Here is a 27,584-nt window from a genome sequence, read left to right on the forward strand (position 1 = left end):
TCAATAGATAGCTCTACGCAAATAACATATGTTCTGTTTAACTCGGGAAGTTGCGAAGTTTCCAATAGCACTTGAACGCGGCAGAACTTCAGAACCCGCCCAAGATAACAAGATAAACCAATAAACGTAGACTCCCAAGTCATTTCTCTAGTCTTTTTTTTATTTAAATTTTTTATTAATAACAAATCAATACATAAAGCACATGAGGGAACACACGCATACATAGATCATTTCTCTAGTCCGTCGGAGTGTTTCGTCCCTGTTTACCTTTTGTACCGTGACAGCACCAAAGCCCGCCTTTTCTATCCACTGATTGGTTTGACAGGCGAGGTCTTTATCAAAGATATTCTAATTGTTCTAAGATACTCAACTGTCCCCTGTGACCCTGTCTTGTAGTGTCCTATTTGATCATTCATTCTTGAAACAACTGGATGAAGAAGAAATATTTGTTGTCGACAGATCTAATATATTTCATCTCTTAATTACATTGGAAGTTTATTTTCAACTACGAAGCTTTATTAAAACCCCAGCGTGCTCGTTCTCTGTCATCCTCTTCGCCCCTCCCCATTGGTCCACCTACTTCCCCTTCGTCTGTGCGTGCGCGCCCCCGTGTGTCACCTTGCTCCATCGCTAGAGGTAAAGCACCGACCAGAATCAGGGCCTTTACCGAGGGACTGTCGTCCGGTTTGAAAAGAGCCAAAGAGAAAATGGCGGAAGCTTCCAAACCGAAGACCTCTCCCAAGGCCATTAAGTTCCTCTTTGGGGGACTGGCAGGGTAGGTACCCGGGCTACAGGCCGCTCTTAGCGGTCACACTCACACAGCAGCCCCGCTGACAGCGGTGCTCGGTTACCGGTCAGGGGCACAGCATACTAAATTAGAGAGGTAGTTAGAAACCGAGAATAACATGTGTTTAGTAATGAATTAATGTAATCATTAAGTGATAAGCTCGTGTGTGTTTCCGGTGCATGTTGACAGCCCGGTAGATGTTACTATCCCGGCATAATGGCGTCAACCTTCGCACACACGCATTGACATTTGGGTCTGTCCACAGACGCACTGACCGCTAGTTAGGCCCAGACAACTGTATGTCGATGCCTCCGGTTACGTTCAAGCTCTATGACCACCAACATAACCCCTAGCTGTGTGTTGCCGCTTTCCATGCTGTATGTAGCTTGTGAGGTGTGGAAACACTGTTGCGTTTATGTCTTTTGTTTTGTTTCTTTTTGTGCTATTGATCTGTCTGCGTACTACGTGTTACTTGTCTTGTGTTGCTCTGGCTGCGTACTACGTGTTACTAGTCTTATGTTGCTCTGTCTGCGTACTACGTGTTACTTGTCTCGTGTTGCTCTGGCTGCGTACTACGTGTTACTAGTCTTATGTTGCTCTGTCTGCGTACTACGTGTTACTTGTCTTATGTTGCTCTGTCTGCGTACTACGTGTTACTTGTTTCATTGTTTTATAGTATTGTAATTTAAAAACAAAACCTGCTCAGGGACTGTGGTTGAAAATGAGCTAAAACTAAAACTCGTGTGTGTTTACGAGTTGGGCTCATCCTTATAAAAATGAAGCCTACAGGGTGAGTTTATGTATCTGCCAGTTTCTGCAGAATAGTCCCAACATTAATAGGATGACTGTCTGAATGTGTCGCGTATCAGTCATGCACGTACTGTTCCAGTCTTATTAAATGTCAAGACCTCAAAGACAAAGAAATTCCCTCAGCCCCTTACCCTAATAAATACAAATAACCTCCCAGATATGGGCGGTTGGGAGAGAGACCTTGGACCCTAGCCTGTTCTCTCAGAGAGAGCGAGACCTGGGACCCTAGCCTGTTCTCTCAGAGGGCGAGAGACCTGGGACCCTAGCCTGTTCTCTCAGAGGGCGAGAGACCTGGGACCCTAGCCTGTTCTCTCAGAGGGCGAGAGACCTGGGACCCTAGCCTGTTCTCTCAGAGAGCGAGAGACCTGGGACCCTAGCCTGTTCTCTCAGAGAGCGAGAGACCTGGGACCCTAGCCTGTTCTCTCAGAGGGCGAGAGACCTGGGACCCTAGCCTGTTCTCTCAGAGAGCGAGAGACCTGGGACCCTAGCCTGTTCTCTCAGAGAGCGAGAGACCTGGGACCCTAGCCTGTTCTCTCAGAGAGCGAGAGACCTGGGACCCTAGCCTGTTCTCTCAGAGAGCGAGAGACCTGGGACCCTAGCCTGTTCTCTCAGAGAGCGAGAGACCTGGGACCCTAGCCTGTTCTCTCAGAGAGCGAGAGACCTGGGACCCTAGCCTGTTCTCTCAGAGAGCGAGAGACCTGGGACCCTAGCCTGTTCTCTCAGAGAGCGAGAGACCTGGGACCCTAGCCTGTTCTCTCAGAGAGCGAGAGACCTGGGACCCTAGCCTGTTCTCTCAGAGAGCGAGAGACCTGGGACCCTAGCCTGTTCTCTCAGAGAGCGAGAGACCTGGGACCCTAGCCTGTTCTCTCAGAGAGCGAGAGACCTGGGACCCTAGCCTGTTCTCTCAGAGAGCGAGAGACCTGGGACCCTAGCCTGTTCTCTCAGAGAGCGAGAGACCTGGGACCCTAGCCTGTTCTCTCAGAGAGCGAGAGACCTGGGACCCTAGCCTGTTCTCTCAGAGAGCGAGAGACCTGGGACCCTAGCCTGTTCTCTCCGAGAGCGAGAGACCTGGGACCCTAGCCTGTTCTCTCCGAGAGCGAGCGAGAGAGACCTGGGACCCTAGCCTGTTCTCTCCGAGAGAGAGAGAGAGAGACCTGGGACCCTAGCCTGTTCTCTAAGAGGGCGAGAGACCTGGGACCCTAGCCTGTTCTCTCAGAGAGAGAGAGACCTGGGACCCTAGCCTGTTCTCTAAGAGGGCGAGAGACCTGGGACCCTAGCCTGTCAAGTATAGCCTCTGATCTATCAAAAGGGTGTTTGAGGTAGAGTTTACACCAAGTGCGCTATCAGTGTAGAGAGGGTCATATTGGCTTTACTGCTAGTAGAGGAGGGTGCTATTCAGAATGGTCTCTTCTCAGTATAGTGGGAGTACCCGTACTGTAGTGGTGTCATGACAGTGGGTTGGCTGTGTATGGTGATGTTGGTGTATTTCTGTCTGTGCTGTGGGCATAACACTGAAGGCCCTTATGTCTCCTCGCACGCATGCAGAGCTGATATCTGCTGTTCTACTCTGCTGTTCTTCGCTGCTCTTCTTCTCTGCTTTTCTCTGCTCTTCTACTCTTAAATAGTGTTTGTTTGAAGTTGTCTTTGTTGTTGTAATATCACAAACGGATGTGGCAGTTTCACCGCAGTGGATTCCAACTTGAAGACTACAGTGCCTTGCCAAAGTTTTCAGACCCCAATGATATCTTCACATTTTATTGTTTAACCAAGTGGATTAAATTGTAATTTTCCATCAACAATCTGCACAAAATGCTCTGTCAAAGTGGAATATTTTTTAAAAAGATTGTTTAATAAAAAATCAAAAAAAAAAAAAGTTAAAATATGGTTGTTGCATAAGTATTCAGCTCCATGAGTCAATACAATACACCTCTGGCCTCGATGACAGCTGTGAGTCTTCTTGAGTCTGAGAGCTGTGAGTCTTCTTGAGTCTGAGAGCTGTGAGTCTTCTTGAGTCTGAGAGCTGTGAGTCTTCTTGAGTCTGAGAGCTGTGAGTCTTCTTGAGTCTGAGAGCTGTGAGTCTTCTTGAGTCTGAGAGCTGTGAGTCTTCTTGAGTCTGAGAGCTGTGAGTCTTCTTGAGTCTGAGAGCTGTGAGTCTTCTTGAGTCTGAGAGCTGTGAGTCTTCTTGAGTCTGAGAGCTGTGAGTCTTCTTGAGTAATACGTCTATAAGAGCTGTGAGTCTTCTTGAGTCTATAAGAGCTTTTCACATATGGATTGTACAAGACTGTATTTGACCCTTTAAATATATATATATATTCTTCAAGCACTGTCAAGGTGTTGGGGATCATGGCTATACAGCAATTTTCAAATCTTTACAGATTTAAAAGCAGATTTAAGTCCAAACTGTAACTCGGCCTCTCAGGAACATTCAATGTCATCTTGGTTAGCAACTCCAGTGTAGATTTGGCCTTTTGTTTTAGGTTATTGTTCAAATCTAGATAAAACAACGTCTGTCTGCAGTACCAGTCAATAGTCTTTTTTTGCCCCACTGTATGTCAAATCAAATCAATCAAATCAAATTTTATTTGTCACATACACATGGTTAGCAGATGTTAATGCGAGTGTAGCGAAATGCTTGTGCTTCTAGTTCCGACAATGCAGTAATAACCAACAAGTAATCTAGCTAACAATTCCAAAACTACTACCTTATAGAGACAAGTGTAAGGGGATAAAGAATATGTACATAAGGATATATGAATGAGTGATGGTACAGAGCAGCATAGGCAAGATACAGTAGATGATATCGAGTACAGTATATACATATGAGATGAGTATGTAAACCAAGTGGCGTAGTTAAAGTGGCTAGTGATACATGTATTACATAAGGATGCAGTCGATGATATAGAGTACAGTATCTACGTATGCATATGAGATGAATAATGTAGGGTAAGTAACATTATATAAGGTAGCATTGTTTAAAGTGGCTAGTGATATATTTACATCATTTCCCATCAATTCCCATGATTACAGTGGCTGGAGTAGAGTCAGTGTCATTGACAGTGTGTTGGCAGTAGCCACTCAATGTTAGTGGTGGCTGTTTAACAGTCTGATGGCATTGAGATAGAAGCTGTTTTTCAGTCTCTCGGTCCCAACTTTGATGCACCTGTACTGACCTCGCCTTCTGGATGACAGCGGGGTGAACAGGCAGTGGCTCGGGTGGTTGATGTCCTTGATGATCTTTATGGCCTTCCTGTAGCATCGGGTGGTGTAGGTGTCCTGGAGGGCAGGTAGTTTGCCCCCGGTGATGCGTTGTGCAGACCTCACTACCCTCTGGAAAGCCTGTACATATGTATATAAATGAGTAGGTGTGTCCACACCTACTCATTTATATACATACAGTGGGGCAAAAAAAGTATTTAGTCAGCCACCAATTGTGTAAGTTCTCCCACTTAAAAAGATGAGAGGCCTGTAATTTTCATCATGGGTACACTTCAACTATGACAGACAAAATGAGAGAAAAAAATCCAGAAAATCACATTGTAGGATTTTTAATGAATTTATTTCCAAATTATGGTGGAAAATAAGTATTTGGTCAATAACAAAAGTTTCTCAATACTTTCATTTTGTCTGTCATAGTTGAAGTGTACCTATGATGAAAATTACAGGCCTCATCTTTTTAAGTGGGAGAACTTGCACAATTGGTGGCTGACTAAATACTTTTTTGCCCCACTGTACATACATACATACATACATACATACATACATACATACATACATACATACATACATACATACATACATACATACATACATACATACATACATACATACATACAGTACCTGTCAGTATACAACACATCTAGATACAACATCGATCTATACAGCAACGGTCAGTAGTTTGGACACACCTACTCATTAGATTAAAGTAACAGTTTGGACACACCTACTCATTAGATTAAAGTAACAGTTTGGACACACCTACTCATTAGATTAAAGTAACAGTTTGGACACACCTACTCATTAGATTAAAGTAACAGTTTGGACACACCTACTCATTAGATTAAAGTAACAGTTTGGACACACCTACTCATTAGATTAAAGTAACAGTTTGGACACACCTACTCATTAGATTAAAGTAACAGTTTGGACACACCTACTCATTAGATTAAAGTAACAGTTTGGACACACCTACTCATTAGATTAAAGTAACAGTTTGGACACACCTACTCATTAGATTAAAGTAACAGTTTGGACACACCTACTCATTAGATTAAAGTAACAGTTTGGACACACCTACTCATTAGATTAAAGTAACAGTTTGGACACACCTACTCATTAGATTAAAGTAACAGTTTGGACACACCTACTCATTCAAGGGTTTTTATTTTTTGTTATTTTCTACATTGCAGAATAATAGTGAAGACATAAAAACTATGAAATAACAGATGGATTCTCTCTCTGTGTCCCTCCCCCTTCTCCAGGATGGGAGCGACAGTGTTCGTCCAGCCTCTAGATCTAGTGAAGAACAGGATGCAGCTGAGTGGTCAGGGAGGAAAGGCCCGGGAATACAAGACCAGCTTCCATGCTCTGGCATCTATACTGAAGAATGAAGGACTAGGAGGCATCTACACTGGGTTAGTACTACAATGCTATTATATACTACTTACCATACTGTTACTATGATGCTAAATCTACACTGGGTTAGTACTACTATGCTATTATATACTACTACTATACCATTACTGTACTACTAATACTACTTACCATACTGTTACTATGCTATTATATACTACTACTATACCATTACTGTACTACTAATACTACTTACCATACTGTTGCTATGCTGCTAAATCTACACTGGGTTAGTACTACTATGCTATTATATACTACTACTATACCATTACTGTACTACTAATACTACTAATACTACTTACCATACTGTTACTATGCTATTATATTCTACTACTATACCATTGCTGTACTACTAATACTACTAATACTACTTACCATACTGTTACTATGCTATTATATTCTACTACTATACCATTGCTGTACTACTAATACTACTTACCATACTGTTACTATGCTATTATATACTACTACTATACCATTACTGTACTACTAATACTACTTACCATACTGTTGCTATGCTGCTAATACTTAGTATCTAGATCCTCTGAAGCTGTGTAGGGATTCAGATTCTAAAAGTATCTAGATCCTCTGAGGTCATGGAGGGATTCAGATTCTAAAAGTATCTAGATCCTCTATGAGGCTGTGGAGGGATTCAGATTCTAAAAGTATCTAGATCCTCTGAGGTCATGGAGGGATTCAGATTTTAAAAGTATCTAGATCCTCTCTGAGTCCGTGGAGGGATTCAGATTCTAAAAGTATCTAGATCCTGTATGAGTCCCTGGAGTGATTCTAATTGTGGATTTAAAAGAAAACAACATGAATCATCGAGTACAATGACATCTTTGTTTTTAAACCCTGGATTTCTAATCCCTTGATTATTGTTGGATCTGATTTTAATAGCTAACATTTCTGTGGCCATAATAAATAGATATGCTGATAGGGGACAACCTTGTTTTACTCCTCTTGACAGTTGAATACTTTCTGAGAAGTAGGCATTATTTAATATTTTACACCTGGGGTTTACTATACATAACTTTAACCCATTGTATAAGAGACTCTCCTAAATTGAAATATTGCAGGCATTTATATATAAATTCCAGTCATACTTGATCAAAAGCCTTTTCAAAGTCAGCTATGAAAACCAGACCTGGTTCCCCAGATTTTTCATAGTGTTCTATTGTTTCCAGTACTTATATTATCTCCAATAAATTATATTATCTCCAATGTATCGTCCATTTAAAAAAGCTGTCTGATTAGGATGAATAATATCCAACAATACTTTTTTAATTCTATGCACTATTTGTTTTGCTATAATTTTTGATCACTAGAGTGTAAAGGGCCTCCATGTTTTTTAATGTTCTTTATATTTACCACTTAGATCCCGTTTCAGTAATAATGAAATCAGACCTTCTTGTTGAGTTATCTGATAATTTACCATTTTTGTTGGAGTGGTTCAAACATGCTAATAACGGTCCTCTGAGTAGATCAACAACCATTCAGCCCTGGAGATTTCCTGGCCTCCCTCCCTCCCGCTTTGTGATGGCCACTCACAATACATTGATTTTGTTTTCCTTAAGCCATTTTGCCACAACTTTGGAAGTATGCTTGGGGTCATTATCCATTTGGAAGACCCATTTGCTACCAAGCTTTAACTTTCTGGCTGATGTCTTGAGATGTTGCTTCAATATATCCACATGCATTTACTTCCTCATGATGCCATCTATTTTGCGAAGTGCACCAGTCCCTCCTGCAGCAAAGCAACCCCACAACATGATGCTGACACCCCTGTGCTTCACGGTTGGAGTGGTGTTCTTCGTCTTGCAAGCCTCCCCCTTTTTCCTCCAAACATAACGATGGTCATTATGGCCAAACAGTTATATTTTTGTTTCATCAGACCAGAGGACATTTCTCCAAAAAGTACCATCTTTGTCCCCATGTGCAGTTGCAAACCATAGTCTGGCTTTTTTATAGCGGTTTTGGAGCAGTGGCTTCTTCCTTGCCGAGCGGCCTTTCAGCTTATGTCGATATAGGACTTAGTTTTACTGTGGATATAGATACTTTTGTACCTGTTTCCTCCAGCATCTTCACATGGTCCTTTGCTGTTGTCCTGGGATTGATTTGCACTTTTCGCACCAAAGTACATTCATCTCTAGGAGACAGAACACATCTCCTTCATGAGCGGTATGAGGGCTGCGTGGTCCCATGGTGTTTATACTTGCGTACTATTGTTTGTACAGATGAACATGGTACCTTCAGGTGTTTGGAAATTACTCCCAAGGATGAACCAGACTTGTGGAGGTCTACAATTTTTTTTCTGAGGTCTTGGCTGATTTCTTTTGATTTTTCCCATGATGTCAAGCAAAGAGGCACTGAGTTTGAAGGTAGGCCTTGAGATACATCCACAGGTACACCTCCAATTGACTCAAATTATGTTAATTCGCCTAACATAATCTTCTAAAGCCCTGACATTTTCAGGAATTTTCCAAGCTGTTTAAAGCCATAGTCAACTTAGTGTATGTAAACTTCTGACCCACTGGAGTTGGGATACAGTGAAATAATCTGTCTGTAAACAGTTGTTGGAAAAATTACTTGTCATGCACAAAGTAGGTGTCCTAACCGACTTGCCAAACTATAGTTTGTTAACTTCACTAGGGTAGGGGACAGCATCCACTGGCCACTGATAGAAAGTTCTGTATCTCCCACATTTTTCAGAATAAAAGCCTGAAACAATGTCTAAAGACTGTTGACATCTAGTGGAAGCCATATGGAATGCAATCTGGGTCATATCTCTTTATATGGTGGATAGGCTTTCAATGGAAAAACATAATGGCACTTCCTGGATGGATTTTCCTTGGGTTTTTGCCTGCCATATCAGTTCTGTTATATTCAGACATTATTGGAACAGTTTTGGAAACTTTAGAGTTTTCTATCCAAACCTACTAATTATATGCATATCCTAGCTTCTGGGCCTGAGTAACAGGCAGTTTACTTTGGGCACGATTTTCATCCAGACGTCAAAATTCTGCCCCCTAGCCCAACAAGGTTTTTACAAGAAATTTGTGGAGTGGTTGAAAAACGAGTTTTAATGTCTCCAACCTAGGTGTATGTAAAGTTCCGACTTGAAATGTACATGTACTCTTAGTCCTTCAATTTCCTTTGTTTACCCTTTTAACCTCAATGGCTTTTGTTTTAGAGAATTGCATCTAAAGGCACATTTAAAAGTGTCCCATACAATCAGGGGATCTCCTAAGTTATGTCTGGAAAAAGTCTGTTATAAATTCCTCTGTCCTAGTTCAAAACAAGTTATCATCCAATATTACTATACTGTTACAATACTACTAATACTATTATGATAATACTACTCTACTATTATACTAATTCAGTCCACCAGACTACCAACATGGTGTGGGTTAGGTATCTACATCATGTTGTTGTTTCCAGTCTGTCAGCAGGTCTACTCCGCCAGGCTACCTACACCACAACGAGGTTAGGTATCTACACGGTGTTGTTTGAGAAGATGACGGGACAGGACGGGACCCCGCCCAACTTCCTCATGAAGGCTCTGATTGGTATGACGGCTGGAGCAACCGGAGCCTTCGTAGGAACACCTGCTGAAGTCGCCTTGATCAGGATGACCGCTGACGGACGGTGAGAGGGAGGGAGGGTGACCGCTGACGGACGGTGAGAGGGAGGGAGGGTGACCGCTGACGGACGGTGGGAGGGAGGGAGGGTGACCGCTGCCGGACGGTGGGAGGGAGGGAGGGTGACCGCTGCCGGACGGTGGGAGGGAGGGAGGGAGGGTGACCGCTGACGGACGGTCGGAGGGAGGGAGGGTGACCGCTGACGGACAGTGGGAGGGAGGGAGGGTGACCGCTGACGGACAGTGGGAGGAGGGAGGGTGACCGCTGACGGACAGTGGGAGGGAGGGAGGGTGACCGCTGACGGACAGTGGGAGGGAGGGAGGGAGGGTGGACCGCTGACGGACAGTGGGAGGGAGGGAGGGGAGGAGATGACCGCTGACGGACAGTGGGAGGGAGGGAGGGTGACCGCTGACGGACAGTGGAAGGGAGGGAGGGGTGACCGCTGACGGACAGTGGGAGGGAGGGAGGGTGACCGCTTGACGACAGTGGGAGGGAGGGAGGGTGACCGCTGACGGACAGTGGGAGGGAGGGAGGGTGACCGCTGACGGACAGTGGGGAGGGAGGGAGGGTGACCGCTGACGGACAGTGGGAGGGAGGGAGGGAGGTGACCGCTGACGGACAGTGGGAGGGAGGGAGGGAGGGTGACCGCTGACGGACAGGTGGGAGGGAGGGAGGGTGACCGCTGACGGGACAGTGGAGGAGGGAGGAGGGTGACCGCTGACGGACAGTGGGAGGGGAGGGAGGGAGGGTGACCGCGACGGACAGTGGGAGGGAGGGGAGGGAGGGTGACCGCTGACGGACAGTGGAGGGAGGGAGGGAGGGTGACCGCTGACGGACAGTGGAGGGGAGGGAGGGAGGGTGACCGCTGACGGACAGTGGGAGGGAGGGAGGGAGGGAAGGGGTGACCGCTGACGGACAGTGGGAGGGAGGGGGAGGGAGGAGGGTGGGACCGCTGACGGACAGTGGGAGGGAGGGAGGGAGGGAGGGTGACCGCTGACGGACAGTGGAAGGGAGGGAGGGAGGGAGGGTGACCGCTGACGGACAGTGGGAAGGAGGGAGGGAGGGTGACCGCTGACGGACAGTGGGAGGGGAGGGAGGGGGGAGGGTGACCGCTGACGGACAGTGGGGGGAGGGGGAGGGGAGGGAGGGGAGGGTGACCGCTGACGGACAGTGGGAGGGAGGGGAGGGAGGAGGGAGGGTGACCGCTGACGGACAGTGGGAGGGAGGGAGGGAGGGTGACCGCTGACGGACAGTGGGAGGGAGGGAGGGAGGGTGACCGCTGACGGACAGTGGGAGGGAGGGAGGGAGGGGTGACCGCTGACGGACAGTGGAGGGAGGGAGGAGGGTGACCGCTGACGGACAGTGGGAGGAGGGAGGGAGGAGGGTGACCGCTGACGGACAGTGGGAGGGAGGGAGGGAGGGAGGGTGACCGCTGACGGACAGTGGGAGGGAGGAGGAGGGAGGGTTGACCGCTGACGGACAGTGGGAGGGAGGGAGGGAGGGAGGGAGGGTGACCGCTGACGGACAGTGGGAGGGAGGGGAGGGAGGGTGACCGCTGACGGACAGTGGGAGGGAGGAGGGAGGGAGGGTGACCGCTGACGGACAGTGGAGGGAGGGAGGGAGGAGGGTGACCGCTGACGGACAGTGGGAGGGAGGGAGGGAGGGGGTGACCGCTGACGGACAGTGGGAGGGAGGGAGGGAGGGAGGGTGACCGCTGACGGACAGTGGGAGGGAGGGGAGGGAGGGTGACCGCTGACGGACAGTGGGAGGGAGGGAGGAGGGAGGGTGACCGCTGACGGGACAGTGGGAGGGAGGAGGGAGGGAGGTGACCGCTGACGGACAGTGGGGAGGGAGGGAGGGAGGGAGGGTGACCGCTGACGGACAGTGGGAGGGAGGGAGGGTGACCGCTGACGGACAGTGGGGAGGGAGGGAGGGAGGAGGAGGGTGACCGCTGACGGACAGTGGGAGGGAGGGAGGGTGACCGCTGACGGACAGTGGGAGGAGGGAGGGTGACCGCTGACGGACGGTGGGAGGGAGGGAGGGTGACCGCTGACGGACGGTGGGAGGGAGGGAGGGTGACCGCTGACGGACGGTGGGAGGGAGGGAGGGTGACCGCTGACGGACGGTGGGAGGGAGGGAGGGTGCCGCTGACGGACGGTCGGGAGGGAGGGAGGGTGACCGCTGACGGACAGTGGGAGGGAGGGAGGGTGACCGCTGACGGACAGTGGGAGGGAGTGGAGGGTGACCGCTGACGACAGATGGGAGGGAGGGTAGGGTGACCGCTGACGGACAGTGGAGGGAGGGAGGGTTGACCCGCCTGACGGACAGTAGGGAGGGAGGGGGGGTGACGCTGACGGACAGTGGGAGGGAGGAGGTGACCGCTGACGGACAGTGGAGGGAGGGAGGGAGGGTGACCGCTGACGGACAGTGGGGGAGGGAGGGAGGGTGACCGCTGACGGACAGTGGGAGGGGAGGGAGGGAGGGTGACCGCTGACGGGACAGTGGGAGGGAGGGAGGGAGGGTGACCGCTGACGGACAGTGGGGGAGGGTGGAGGGGACCGGGGAGGGGGAGGGTGGACCGCTGACGGACAGTGGGAGGGAGGGAGGGAGGGTGACCGCTGACGGACAGTGGGAGGGGAGGGAGGGAGGGTGACCGCTGACGGACAGTGGGAGGGAGGGAGGGAGGGAGGGTGACGCTTGACGGACAGTGGGGGGAGGGAGGGAGGGAGGGTGAACGCTGACGGACAGTGGGAGGAGGGAGGGAGGGAGGGTGACCGCTGACGGACAGTGGGAGGAGGAGGGAGGGAGGGGTGACGCTGACGGACAGTGGGAGGGAGGGAGGGAGGGTGACCGCTGACGGACAGTGGGAGGGAGGGAGGGAGGTGACCGCTGACGGACAGTGGGAGGGAGGGAGGGAGGGTGACCGCTGACGGACAGTGGGAGGGAGGGAGGGAGGGTGACCGCTGACGGACAGTGGGAGGGAGGGAGGGTGACCGCTGACGGACAGTGGGAGGGAGGGAGGGTGACCGCTGACGGACAGTGGAGGGAGGGAGGGAGGGTGACCGTGCGAAGTGGGAGGGAGGAGGAGGGTTGACCGCTGACGGACAGTGGGAGGGAGGGAGGGAGGGAGGGTGACCGCTGACGGACAGTGGGAGGGAGGGAGGGAGGGAGGTGACCGCTGACGGACAGTGGGAGGGAGGGAGGGAGGGAGGGTGACCGCTGACGGACAGTGGGAGGGAGGGAGGGAGGGTGACGCTGACGGACAGTGGGAGGGAGGGAGGGAGGGTGACCGCTGACGGACAGTGGGAGGGAGGGAGGGTGACCGCTGACGGACAGTGGAGGGAGGGAGGGTGACCGCTGACGGACGGTGGGAGGAGGGAGGGAGGGTGACCGCTGACGGACGGTGGGAGGGAGGGAGGGTGACGCTGACGGACGGTGGGAGGGAGGGAGGGTGACCGCTGACGGACGGTGGGAGGAGGGAGGAGGGTGACCGCTGACGGACGGTGGAGGGAGGGTAGGGTGACCGCTGACGGACGGTGGAGGGAGGGAGGGTGACGTGACGGACGAGGTGGGAGGGAGGGAGGGTGGACCGCTGACGGACGGTGGGAGGGAGGGAGGGTGACCGCTGACGGACGGTGGGAGGGAGGGAGGGTGACCGCTGACGGACAGTGGGAGGGAGGAGGGTGACCGCTGACGGACAGTGGGAGGGAGGGAGGTGACCGCTGACGGACAGTGGGAGGGAGGGAGGGAGGGAGGGTGACCGCTGCGGACAGTGGGAGGGAGGGAGGAGGGAGGGAGGAGGGAGGGTGACCGCTGACGGGACAGTGGGAGGGAGGGAGGGTGACCGCTGACGGACAGTGGGAGGGAGGGAGGGAGGGTGACGCTGACGGACAGTGGGAGGGAGGGAGGGAGGGAGGGTGACCGCTGACGGACAGTGGGAGGGAGGGAGGGAGGGAGGGTGACCGCTGACGGACAGTGGGAGGGAGGGAGGGAGGGAGGGTGACCGCTGACGGACAGTGGGAGGGAGGGAGGGAGGGAGGGTGACGCTGACGGACAGTGGGAGGGAGGGAGGGAGGGTGACCGCTGACGGACAGTGGGAGGGAGGGAGGGAGGGAGGGTGGTAACCGCTGACGGACAGTGGGAGGGAGGGAGGGGGTGACGCTGACGGACGGTGGGAGGGAGGAGAGGGTGACCGCTGACGGACGGTGGGAGGAGGGGTGACCGCCGACGGACGGTGGGAGGGAGGGAGGGTGACCGCTGACGGACGTCGGAGGGAGGGAGGGTGACCGCTGACGGACGGTGGAGGAGGGGGGTGACCGCTGACGGACGGTGGGAGGAGGGAGGGTGACCGCTGACGACGGTGGGAGGGAGGGAGGAGGGTGACGCTGACGGACGGTCGGAGGAGGGAGGAGTGACCGCTGACGGACGGTCGGAGGGAGGGAGGGTGACCGCTGACGGACAGTGGGAGGGAGGGAGGGTGACCGCTGAACGGAACAGTGGGAGGGAGGGTGACCGCTGACGGACAGTGGGAGGGAGGGTGACCGCTGACGGACAGTGGGAGGGAGGGTGACCGCTGACGGATAGTGGGAGGAGGGTGACCGCTACGGACAGTGGGAGGGAGGAGAGGGTGACCGCTGACGGACAGTGGAGGGAGGGAGGGTGACCGCTGACGGACAGGGGAGGGAGGGAGGTTGACCGCTGACGGACAGTGGGAGGAGGGAGGGTGACCGCTTGACGGACAGTGGGAAGGAGGGGGGGAGGTGACCGCTCGGACAGTTGGGAGGGAGGGAGGGAGGGTGACCGCTGACGGACAGTGGAGGGAGGGAGGGAGGGAGGGTGACCGCTGACGGACAGTGGGAGGGAGGAGGGAGGGAGGGTGACCGCTGACGGACAGTGGGAGGAGGGAGGAGGGAGGGTGACCGCTGACGGACAGTGGGAGGGAGGGAGGGAGGGAGGGTGACCGCTGACGGACAGTGGGAGGGAGGGAGGGAGGGTGAACGCTGACGGACAGTGGGAGGGAGGGAGGGAGGGAGGGTGACCGCTGACGGGACAGTGGGAGGGAGGGAGGGAGGGAGGGTGACCGCTGACGGACAGTGGGAGGGAGGGAGGAGGGAGGGGGGTGACCGCTGACGGACAGTGGAGGGAGGAGGAGGGTGACCGCTGACGGACAGTGGGAGGGAGGAGGAGGGAGGGTGACCGCTGACGGACAGTGGGAGGGAGGGAGGGAGGGAGGGTGACCGCTGACGGACAGTGGGACGGGAGGAGGGAGGGAGGGTGACCGCTGACGGGACAGTGGGAGGGAGGGAGGGAGGGAGGGTGACCGCTGACGGACAGTGGGAGGGAGGGAGGGAGGGAGGGTGACCGCTGACGGACAGTGGGAGGAGGAGGAGGGAGGGAGGGAGGGTGACCGCTGACGGACAGTGGGAGGGAGGGAGGGAGGGAGGGAGGGAGGGAGGGTGACCGCTGACGGACAGTGGGAGGGAGGGAGGGAGGGTGACCGCTGACGGACAGTGGGAGGGGAGGGAGGGAGGGTGACCGCTGACGGGACAGTGGGAGGGAGGGAGGGAGGGTGACCGCTGACGGACAGTGGGAGGGAGGGAGGGAGGGTGACCGCTGACGGACAGTGGGAGGGAGGGAGGGAGGGAGGGAGGGTGACCGCTGACGGACAGTGGGAGGGAGGGAGGGAGGGAGGGTGACCGCTGACGGACAGTGGGAGGGAGGGAGGGAGGGAGGAGGGTGACCGCGGACGGACGGTGGGAGGGAGGGTGACCGCTGACGGACGGTGAGAGGGAGGGAGACCGCTGACGGACGGTGGGAGGGAGGGTGTGAGACAGAAGATGAACAGTGGTAACAGGAGTTAAATTATGTTTAATTGTGTAATTTCTCTCCCTCGCTCTCTTTCTCTCCCCCAGTCTCCCTGCAGACCAGAAGAGAGGGTATTCTAATGTGTTCAATGCTCTGGCCAGAATCACTAAAGAAGAGGGGGTCACCACACTATGGAGGGTAAGATACTGTTACTATTATATTACTACAACTACTCTACTACTACTATAGAACTACTATACACCTACTACTATACTACATCATCACTAAAGAGGGGGTCCCCACACTATGGAGGGTAAGATACTATTACAACACTACTACTATACTATTACAACACTACTACTATACTACTACTATACTACAGCATCACAAAAGAGGGGGTCCCCACACTATGGAGGGTAAGATACTATTACAACACTACTACTATACTATTACAACACTACTACTAATATACTATTTCTATACTACTACTATACTATTACAACACTACTACTAATATACTATTTCTATACTACTACTATACTATTTCTACACGACTACTATACTATTTCTACATGACTATACTATTTCTACATGACTACTATACTATTTCTACATGACCTACTATACTATTACTATACTACTACTATACTATTTCTACACTACTATACTATTTCTATACTACTAATATACTATTTCTACACTACTACTATACTACTAATACATATACTACACTACTAATGGATACACTCTACTATTACTCTACTATTAATACATATACTATATTACTAATAAATATACTATTACTATACTACAAATGACTATACTCTCCGCCACTGCTACTATACTACCACTATACCACTGTTACTATACTACCACCATACCACTGTTACTATACTACCACTGCTACTATACTACCCATATCCTACTATACTACCACTGTACTATACTACCACCATATCACTGTTACTATACTACCACCATATCACTGTTACTATACTACCACCATACCACTGTTACTACTACCACCATACCACTGTTACTATACTACCACCATACCACTGTTACTATACTACCACCATATCACTGTTACTATACTACCACCATATCACTGTTACTATACTACCACCATACCACTGTTACTATACTACCACCATATCACTGTTACTATACTACCACTGCTACTATACTACCACCATATCACTGCTACTATACTACCACCATATCACTGTTACTATACTACCACCATATCACTGTTACTATACTACCACCATATCACTGTTACTATACTACTACTATACTACCACTATACCACTGCTACTATACTACCACTATACCACTGTTACTATACTACCACCATACCACTGTTACTATACTACCACCATACCACTGTTACTATACTACCACCATACCACTGTTACTATACTACCACTGCTACTATACTACCACCATATCACTGTTACTATACGACCACCATATCACTGCTACTATACTACCACCATATCACTGTTACTATACTACCACCATATCACTGTTACTATACTACCACCATATCACTGTTACTATACTACCACCATATCACTGTTACTATACTACCACTGCTACTATACTACACCATATACACTGCACTTCTATACTACCACCATACCACTGTTACTATACTAACCACCATATCCAATGTACTATACTACCACTGCTTACTATTACTACCACCCTATCACTGCTACCTATACTACCACCATATCACTGTTACTATACTACTTACTATACTCCCACTATACCACTGCTACTATACTACCACCATACCACTGTGACCTATACTACCACCATACCACCTGTTACTATTACTACCACCATACCCCCTGTTACTTATACTACCACTGCTCACCTATACTACCACCATATCACTGTTACTATACGACCACCATATCACTGCTACTATACTCCCACCATATCACTGTTTAACTATACTACCACCCCTATCACTGTTACTATACGACCACTGCTACCACCAGATCACTGTTCTATCCTACCAACCCTATCACTGTTACTATATACCACCATATCACTGTACTATACTACCACCATATCACTGCTACTATACTACCACCATATCACTGCTACTATACTACCACCATATCACTGTACTATACTACCACCATATCACTGTTACTATACTACCACCATACCACTGTTACTATACTACCACCATATCCACTGTTACTATACTACCACCATATCACTGTTACCTATACTACCACTGTTACTATACTACCACTGTTACTATACACCACCATATCACTGTTACTATACTACCACCATATCACTGTTACTATACTACCACCTATCACTGTTACTATACTACCACCATACCACTGTTACTATACTACCACTGCTACTATGCTACCACTATACCACTGTTACTATACTACCACTATACCACTGTTACTATACTACACTGCTACTATACTACACTCTATACCACTGCTACTTACTACCACTATACCACTGTTACTATATTACCACTATACCACCTTGCCATTGCTACTATACTACTGCTATACCACTGCTACTATACTACAACTGCTACTATGCTACCACTGCTACTATACTACCAATATACCACTACTGTTGCTATACTACCACCATACCACTGTTACTATACTACCACTGCTACTATACTACCACTATACCACTGCTACTATACTACCACTATACCACTGCTACTATACTACCACTATACCACTGCTACTATACTACCACTATACCACTGCTACTATACTACCACTATACCACTGCAACTATACTACCACTATGCCACTGCTACTATACTACCACTATGCCGCTGTTACTATACTACCACTGCTACTATACTACCACTATACCACGGTTACTATACTACCACTGCTACTATACGACCACTATACCACCGCTACTATACTACCACCATACCACTGCTACTATACTGCCACTATGCCACTGTTACTATACTACCACTGTTACTATACTACCACCATACCACTGTTACTATACTACCACTGCTACTATACGACCACTATACCACCGCTACTATACTACCACCATACCACTGCTACTATATGACCACCCATACCACTGTTACTATACTACCACTGCTACTATACTACCGCTATACCACTGCTACTATACTACCACCATACCACTGCTACTATACTACCACCATACCACTGCTACTATACTACCACTGCTACTATACTACCACTGTACCACTGCTACTATACTACCACCATACAACTGCTACTATGCTACCACTGCTACTATACTACCAATATACCACTACTGTTGCTATACTACCACCATACCACTGTTACTATACTACCACTGCTACTATACTACCACTATACCACTGCTACTATACTACCACTATACCACTGCTACTATACTACCACTATACCACTGCAACTATACTACCACTATGCCACTGCTACTATACTACCACTATACCACTGTTACTTTACTACCATTGCTACTATACTACCACTATACCACAGTTACTATACTACCACTGCTACTATACTACCACTATACCACCGCTACTATACTACCACTATACCACCGCTACTATACTACCACCATACCACCGTTACTATACTACCACCATACCACTGTTACTATACTACCACCATACCACTGTTACTATACTACCACTATACCACTGCTACTATACTACCACTATACCACTGCTACTATACTGCCACTATACCACTGTTACTATACTACCACTGCTACTATATTACCACTATACCACCTTGCCATTGCTACTATACTACTGCTATACCACTGCTACTATACTACAACTGCTACTATGCTACCACTGCTACTATACTGCCAATATACCACTACTGTTGCTATACTACCACCATACCACTGTTACTATACTACCACTGTTACTATACTACCACTGCTACTATACTACCACTATACCACTGCTACTATACTACCACTATACCACTGCTACTATACTACCACTATACCACTGCAACTATACTACCACTATGCCACTGCTACTATACTACCACTATGCCGCTGTTACTATACTACCACTGCTACTATACTACCACTATACCACGGTTACTATACTACCACTGCTACTATACTACCACCATACCACTGCTACTAGACTGCCACTGTTACTAAACTACCACTGTTACTATACTACCACCATACCACTGTTACTATACTACCACTGCTACTATATGACCACCATACCACTGTTACTATACTACCACTGCTACTATACTACCACTGCTACTATACGACCACTATACCACCGCTACTATACTACCACCATACCACTGCTACTATACTACCACCATACCACTGCTACTATACTACCACCATACCACTGCTACTATACTACCACTGCTACTATACTACCACTGTACCACTGCTACTATACTACCACCATACAACTGCTACTATACTACCACCATACCACTGTTACTATACTACCACTGCTACTATACTACCACTATACCACTGCTACTATACTACCACTATACCACTGCTACTATACTACCACTATACCACTGCTACTATACTACCACTATACCACTGCTACTATACTACCACTACCACTATACTACCACTATGCCACTGCTACTATACTACCACTATACCACTGTTACTATACTACCATTGCTACTATACTACCACTATACCACAGTTACTATACTACCACTGCTACTATACTACCACTATACCACCGCTACTATACTGCCACTATACCACCGCTACTATACTACCACCATACCACTGTTACTATACTACCACTATACCACTGCTACTATACTACCACTGCTACTATACTACTGCCATACCACTGTTACTATACTACCACTGTTACTATACTACCGCCATACCACTGTTACTATACTACCACTGCTACTATACGACTACCATACCACTGTTACTATACTACCACTGCTACTATACTACCACCATACCACTGTTACTATACTACCACTGCTACTATACTGCCACTATGCCACTGTTACTATACTACCACCATACCACTGTTACTATACTACCACTGCTACTATACTACCACCATACCCCTGTTACTATACTACCACTATACCACAGTTACTATACTACCACTGCTACTATACTACCACTATACCACCGCTACTATACTACCACTATACCACCGCTACTATACTACCACCATACCACCGTTACTATACTACCACCATACCACTGTTACTATACTACCACCATACCACTGTTACTATACTACCACTATACCACTGCTACTATACTACCACTATACCACTGCTACTATACTGCCACTATACCACTGTTACTATACTACCACTGCTACTATATTACCACTATACCACCTTGCCATTGCTACTATACTACTGCTATACCACTGCTACTATACTACAACTGCTACTATGCTACCACTGCTACTATACTACCAATATACCACTACTGTTGCTATACTACCACCATACCACTGTTACTATACTACCACTGTTACTATACTACCACTGCTACTATACTACCACTATACCACTGCTACTATACTACCACTATACCACTGCTACTATACTACCACTATACCACTGCAACTATACTACCACTATGCCACTGCTACTATACTACCACTATGCCGCTGTTACTATACTACCACTGCTACTATACTACCACTATACCACGGTTACTATACTACCACTGCTACTATACTACCACCATACCACTGCTACTAGACTGCCACTGTTACTAAACTACCACTGTTACTATACTACCACCATACCACTGTTACTATACTACCACTGCTACTATATGACCACCATACCACTGTTACTATACTACCACTGCTACTATACTACCACTGCTACTATACGACCACTATACCACCGCTACTATACTACCACCATACCACTGCTACTATACTACCACCATACCACTGCTACTATACTACCACCATACCACTGCTACTATACTACCACTGCTACTATACTACCACTGTACCACTGCTACTATACTACCACCATACAACTGCTACTATACTACCACCATACCACTGTTACTATACTACCACTGCTACTATACTACCACTATACCACTGCTACTATACTACCACTATACCACTGCTACTATACTACCACTATACCACTGCTACTATACTACCACTATACCACTGCTACTATACTACCACTACCACTATACTACCACTATGCCACTGCTACTATACTACCACTATACCACTGTTACTATACTACCATTGCTACTATACTACCACTATACCACAGTTACTATACTACCACTGCTACTATACTACCACTATACCACCGCTACTATACTACCACTATACCACCGCTACTATACTACCACCATACCACTGTTACTATACTACCACTATACCACTGCTACTATACTACCACTGCTACTATACTACTGCCATACCACTGTTACTATACTACCACTGTTACTATACTACCGCCATACCACTGTTACTATACTACCACTGCTACTATACGACTACCATACCACTGTTACTATACTACCACTGCTACTATACTACCACCATACCACTGTTACTATACTACCACTGCTACTATACTGCCACTATGCCACTGTTACTATACTACCACCATACCACTGTTACTATACTACCACTGCTACTATACTACCACCATACCCCTGTTACTATACTACCACTGCTACTATACTGCCACTATGCCACTGTTACTATACTACCACTGCTACTATACTGCCACTATACCACTGTTACTATACTACCACCATACCACTGCTACTATACTACCACTATACCACTGCTACTATACTACCACTATACCACTGCTACTATACTACCACTGCTACTATACTACCGCCATACCACTGCTACTATACTACCACTATGCCACTGCTACTATACTACCACTATACCACTGCTACTATACTACCACTATACCACTGCTGCTATACTACCGCCATACCACTGTTACTATACTACCACCATACCACTGCTACTATACTACCACCATGCCACTGCTACTATACTACCACTATGCCACTGCTACTATACTACCACTATACCACTGCTACTATACTACCACTATACCACTGCTACTATACTACCACCATACCACTGCTACTATACTACCACTGTGCCACTGCTACTATACTACCACCATACCACTGCTACTATACTGCCACTATACCATTGCTACTATATTACCGCTATACCACTGCTACTATACTACCGCTATACCACTGCTACTATACTACCACCATACCACTGCTACTATACTACCACTGTACCACTGCTACTATACTACCACCATACCACTGCTACTATACTACCACTGTTACTATACTACCACCATACCACTGCTACTATACTACCACTGTACCACTGATATTATTTTCCAGTACAGACCTCTGAGAGACTGCTGAGCTTAACAAAAACAGTAACCGTGTGTGTGTTCCTCCAGGGGTGTATTCCCACCATGGCCCGTGCTGTAGTGGTCAACGCTGCCCAGCTGGCCTCCTACTCTCAGAGCAAACAGGCTCTTATAGAGACAGGTAACCCCTGACCTCTCCTAGATGGGTTAGGGTGTGGTTCTCCTAGATGGGTTAGGGTGTGGTTCTCCTAGATGGGTTAGGGTGTGGTTCTCCTAGATGGGTTAGGGTGTGGTTCTCCTAGATGGGTTAGGGTGTGGTTCTCCTAGATGGGTTAGGGTGTGTTTCCCCTAGATGGGTTGGGTGTGGTTCTCCTAGATGGCTTAGGGTGTGGTTCTCCTAGATGGCTTAGGGTGTGGTTCTCCTAGATGGCTTAGGGTGTGGTTCTCCTAGATGGGTTAGGGTGTGTTTCCCCTAGATGGGTTGGGTGTGGTTCTCCTAGATGGCTTAGGGTGTGGTTCTCCTAGATGGCTTAGGGTGTGGTTCTCCTAGATGGGTTAGGGTGTGTTTCCTACAGCAATCCATTCATTTTGAATAACTTCTCTTCCCCCCCCAGGATATTTTGTGGACGGTATCTTCCTCCATTTCTGTGCCAGTATGATCAGCGGCCTGGTAACCACGGCAGCGTCCATGCCCGTCGACATCGTCAAGACCAGGATTCAGAACATGAGAATGATAGATGGAAAACCAGAGTTTAAGAATGGCCTGGTAAGTTATAACTACACTGAGTAAACATTCATTAAGAACAGCTGCTCTTTCCATGACAGACTGACCAGGTGAATCCAGGTGAAATCTATGATCCCTTATTGATGCCACTTATTAAATCCACTTCCGTCAGTGTAAATGAAGGGGAGGAGACGGGGTTAAAGAAGGATTTTTATGGACATTAGATTGTGTGTGTGCCATTCGAAGGGTGAATGGCCAAGACAAAATATTTAACTGCCTTTGAACGGGGTATGGTAGTAGGTTCCAGGTTTGTGTCAAGAACTGCACCGCTGCTGGGTTTTTCACGCTCAACAGTTTCCTGTGTGTATCTAGAATGGTCCACCACCCAAAGGACATCCAGACAACTTGACACAACTGTGAGAAGCGTTGGAGTCAACAATGGGTCAGAACAAAAAGACTGAACGACTTGGGTCACGTCTCTGGCCACCGACCCAATAGAACGAAAGACCAACTGGATGAAATAGTATGAATAAATTCTTCAAAATAACGTTTCTAATGAAAACGTCCATCATTTGAATATGTTGGTAACCCACTGTATAAAAGTGAAGCGGACTTTGTCTCGGGGCTAACAACATTGGCAATATATCCTCCAATATCACTTCATATATAAGATAATATATATTATTCATATTCAGCACCAGTCAAAAGTTTGGACACCTACTCATTCCATGGTTTTTATTTTGACTACTAGAATAATAATGAAGACATAAAAACTATGAAATAACACATATGGAATCATGTCGTAACCAAACAAGTGTTAAACAAATCAAAATATATTTGAGATTCTTCAAAGTAGCCACCCCTTGCCTTGATGACAGCTTTTCACACACTTGGCATTCTCTCAACCAGCTTCACCTGGAAGGCTTTTCCAACAGTCTTGAAGGAGTTCCCACATATGCTGAGCACTTGTTGGCTGCTTTTCCTTCACTCTGCAGTCCAACTCATTCCAAAGCATCTCAATTGGGTTGAGGTCAGGTGATTGGAGGCCAGGTCATCTGATGCAGCACTCCATCACTCTCCTTCTTGGTCATAAATCCCTTACACAGCTTGGAGGTGAGTTGGATCATTGTCCTGTTTAAAAACAAATGATAGTCCCACTAAGAGCAAACCAGATGGGATGGTGTATCGCTGCAGAATGCTGTGGTAGCCATGCTGGTTAACTGTGCCTTGATTTATTTAGAATTCAATGTCACCAGCAAAACACCATCACACCACCTCCTCCATGCTTCACAGTGGGAACCACACATGCAGAGATCATCTGTTCACCTACTCTGCGTCGGAACCAAACATCTCAAATTTGGTATCATCAGACCAAAGGACAGATTTCCACCTGTCTAATGTCCATTGCTTGTGTTTCTTGGCCCAAGCAAGTCTCATCTTGGTGTCCTTTAGTAGTCGTTTCTTTGCAGCAAAACCATGAAGGCCTGATTCATGCAGTCTCCTCTGAACAGTTGATGGTGTCTGTTACTTGCACTCTGTGAAGCATTTGGCCTGCAACCTGAGGTGCAGTTAACTGTAATGAACTTATCCTCTGCAGCAGAGGTAACTCTGGGTCTTCCTTTCCTGTGGCGGTCCTCATGAGAGCCAGTTTCATCATAGCACTTTTTGTGACTGCACTTGACATTTTCCGGATTGACTGACCTTCATGTCTTAAAGTATTGATAGACTGTCGTTTCTCTTTGCTTATTTGAGCTGTTCTTGCCATAATATGGACTTAGCCCTATTTGGTAAAATACCATCTTCTGTATACCACCCCTACCTTGTCACAACACAACTGATTGGCTCAAACGCATTAAGAAGGAAAGAAATTCCACAAATTAACTTTTAAGAAGGCACACCTGTTAATTGAAATGCATTCTAGGTGACTACCTCAAGAATCTGGAGTGTTGAAAGCTGTCATCAAGGTAAAGAGTGGCTACTTTTGAAGAATCTCAAATATAAAATTTGGATTGGTTTAACGCTTTTTGGTTACTACATGACTCCATATTCTATTTCATAGTTTTGACGTCTTCACTATTATTCCAGAATGTAGAAAATAGTACAAATGTAGAAACTCTTCAATGAGTAGGCGTGTCCAAACGACTGGTACTGTATATAATGACGGCCTGGTGAGTACTGAGTCCCTAAACACACCAATCCTGGGAAGGTCCGGTGGACGAACGTGTCAAACATGGCCTTAATCCCGGCCCAATAGAACGGGCCTTAATCCCGGCCCAATAGAACGGGCCTTAATCCCGGCCCAATAGAACGGGCCTTAATCCCGGCCCAATAGAACGGGCCTTAATCCCGGCCCAATAGAACGGGCCTTAATCCTGTCAATTTGGATCTTTCCCTTCAAACTGAATCCTTATTGGTCACGTCTGTTTGGGATATTACAACAAAAGTTACTGTAAACAACCACCTCTGCCGGGTCTCCCTCTGACACCCCTGCCGGGTCTCCCTCTGTAGAACAGCAGAATATGGCCATTTGTCCTGACCAGGGTGATCTGTAATGAAGGGTTTCTCTCTGTCTCCCCCTACAGGACGTCCTGACCAGGGTGATCCGTAATGAAGGGTTTCTCTCTGTCTCCCCCTACAGGATGTCCTGACCAGGGTGATCCGTAATGAAGGTTTTCTCTCTGTCTCCCCCTACAGGACGTGTTGACCAGGGTGATCCGTAATGAAGGGTTTCTCTCTGTCTCCCCCTACAGGACGTGTTGACCAGGGTGATCCGTAATGAAGGGTTTCTCTCTGTCTCCCCCTACAGGACGTGTTGGCGAGGGTGATCCGTAATGAAGGGTTCTTCTCTCTGTGGAAGGGTTTCACTCCATACTACGCCAGACTGGGACCTCACACCGTCCTCACATTCATCTTCCTGGAACAGATGAACAAGGCTTATAAAGTCTACTTCCTGGATTAGAGACAGGAGATGTAAGGATTGGGAGGAAGGGAAGTTGATCCTAGTTCTGCACCTACGGGAAACTTCACCCCGGAGCAACACACTCACACACTCACACACACACACACTCTCACACACTCTCTCACACACACACACACACACACACACACACACACAGACTGAAGCAGGTGCACACTACACACACGGACAGACACTCCCTCATGTGTCATGTGAGTGACCTTTAACCTCTGTCATGTGACCTGACCACATTGTGTATGTTCTGTTATTTTTACTGAAGGACTCAGAACCTCAGAATGTACCATCCCCCCCCCCCCCCCCCCCTGCACAGGGCATATTGACACTTGGTACAGTCGTCCCCTCCCCCCACTATGGAACAGATGGCTGGCTGGAAAACCTTGATGATGATGACAAACAGATTAAAAATGGATTTATTTCTGAAAAACAAGGTTTCGTTTTTTGTTTATTTCACCTGCTGTTGATAACAATTTTCAGAATCTCCTATATCAGCTTTTCCCGCGCTCTGTCCTCAGGTTGGGGTTTTACCTAAACACCACACAGCTGATTTCAAATGATCAAAGCTTGATGAGTAGTTGAATCAGCTGTGTAGTGCACCTCTTGGGGTCCCCAGGACCGAGGTTGGGAAAAGCTGATCTAGGAGATTGGTGGATGGATTCAACAGGGATTTTAACACCAGATAATTGCCGGAAAGAACCAGCTCACACCTGCTTTTACACCGATTTTTTATTTAAATGATTTAAAAAGGAATAGTTCTTTAACCCGACTGTGACTGAACAAAAATATCAACATGACATAAAACAATTTCAAAGAATTTACT

General features: G+C 47.9%; 1 protein-coding gene across 1 annotated transcript; it reads left to right on the plus strand.

Annotated features, from left to right (window-relative positions):
• Window positions 1–579: 579 nt before the first annotated feature.
• slc25a11 (solute carrier family 25 member 11) lies at window positions 580–27,041 on the plus strand. The gene is made up of 7 exons (XM_031791498.1): window positions 580–775; window positions 6,076–6,228; window positions 9,668–9,874; window positions 15,780–15,870; window positions 23,157–23,247; window positions 23,681–23,832; window positions 26,597–27,041. Exons 1-7 carry the CDS (start codon window positions 708–710, stop codon window positions 26,747–26,749), a joined length of 915 nt encoding a protein of 304 aa, XP_031647358.1. The 5' UTR covers window positions 580–707; the 3' UTR covers window positions 26,750–27,041.
• Window positions 27,042–27,584: the final 543 nt, after the last annotated feature.

Source organism: Oncorhynchus kisutch, linkage group LG16, assembly GCF_002021735.2.
Source record: "Oncorhynchus kisutch isolate 150728-3 linkage group LG16, Okis_V2, whole genome shotgun sequence".
In the NCBI taxonomy this organism is placed as follows: Eukaryota; Metazoa; Chordata; class Actinopteri; order Salmoniformes; family Salmonidae; genus Oncorhynchus; species Oncorhynchus kisutch.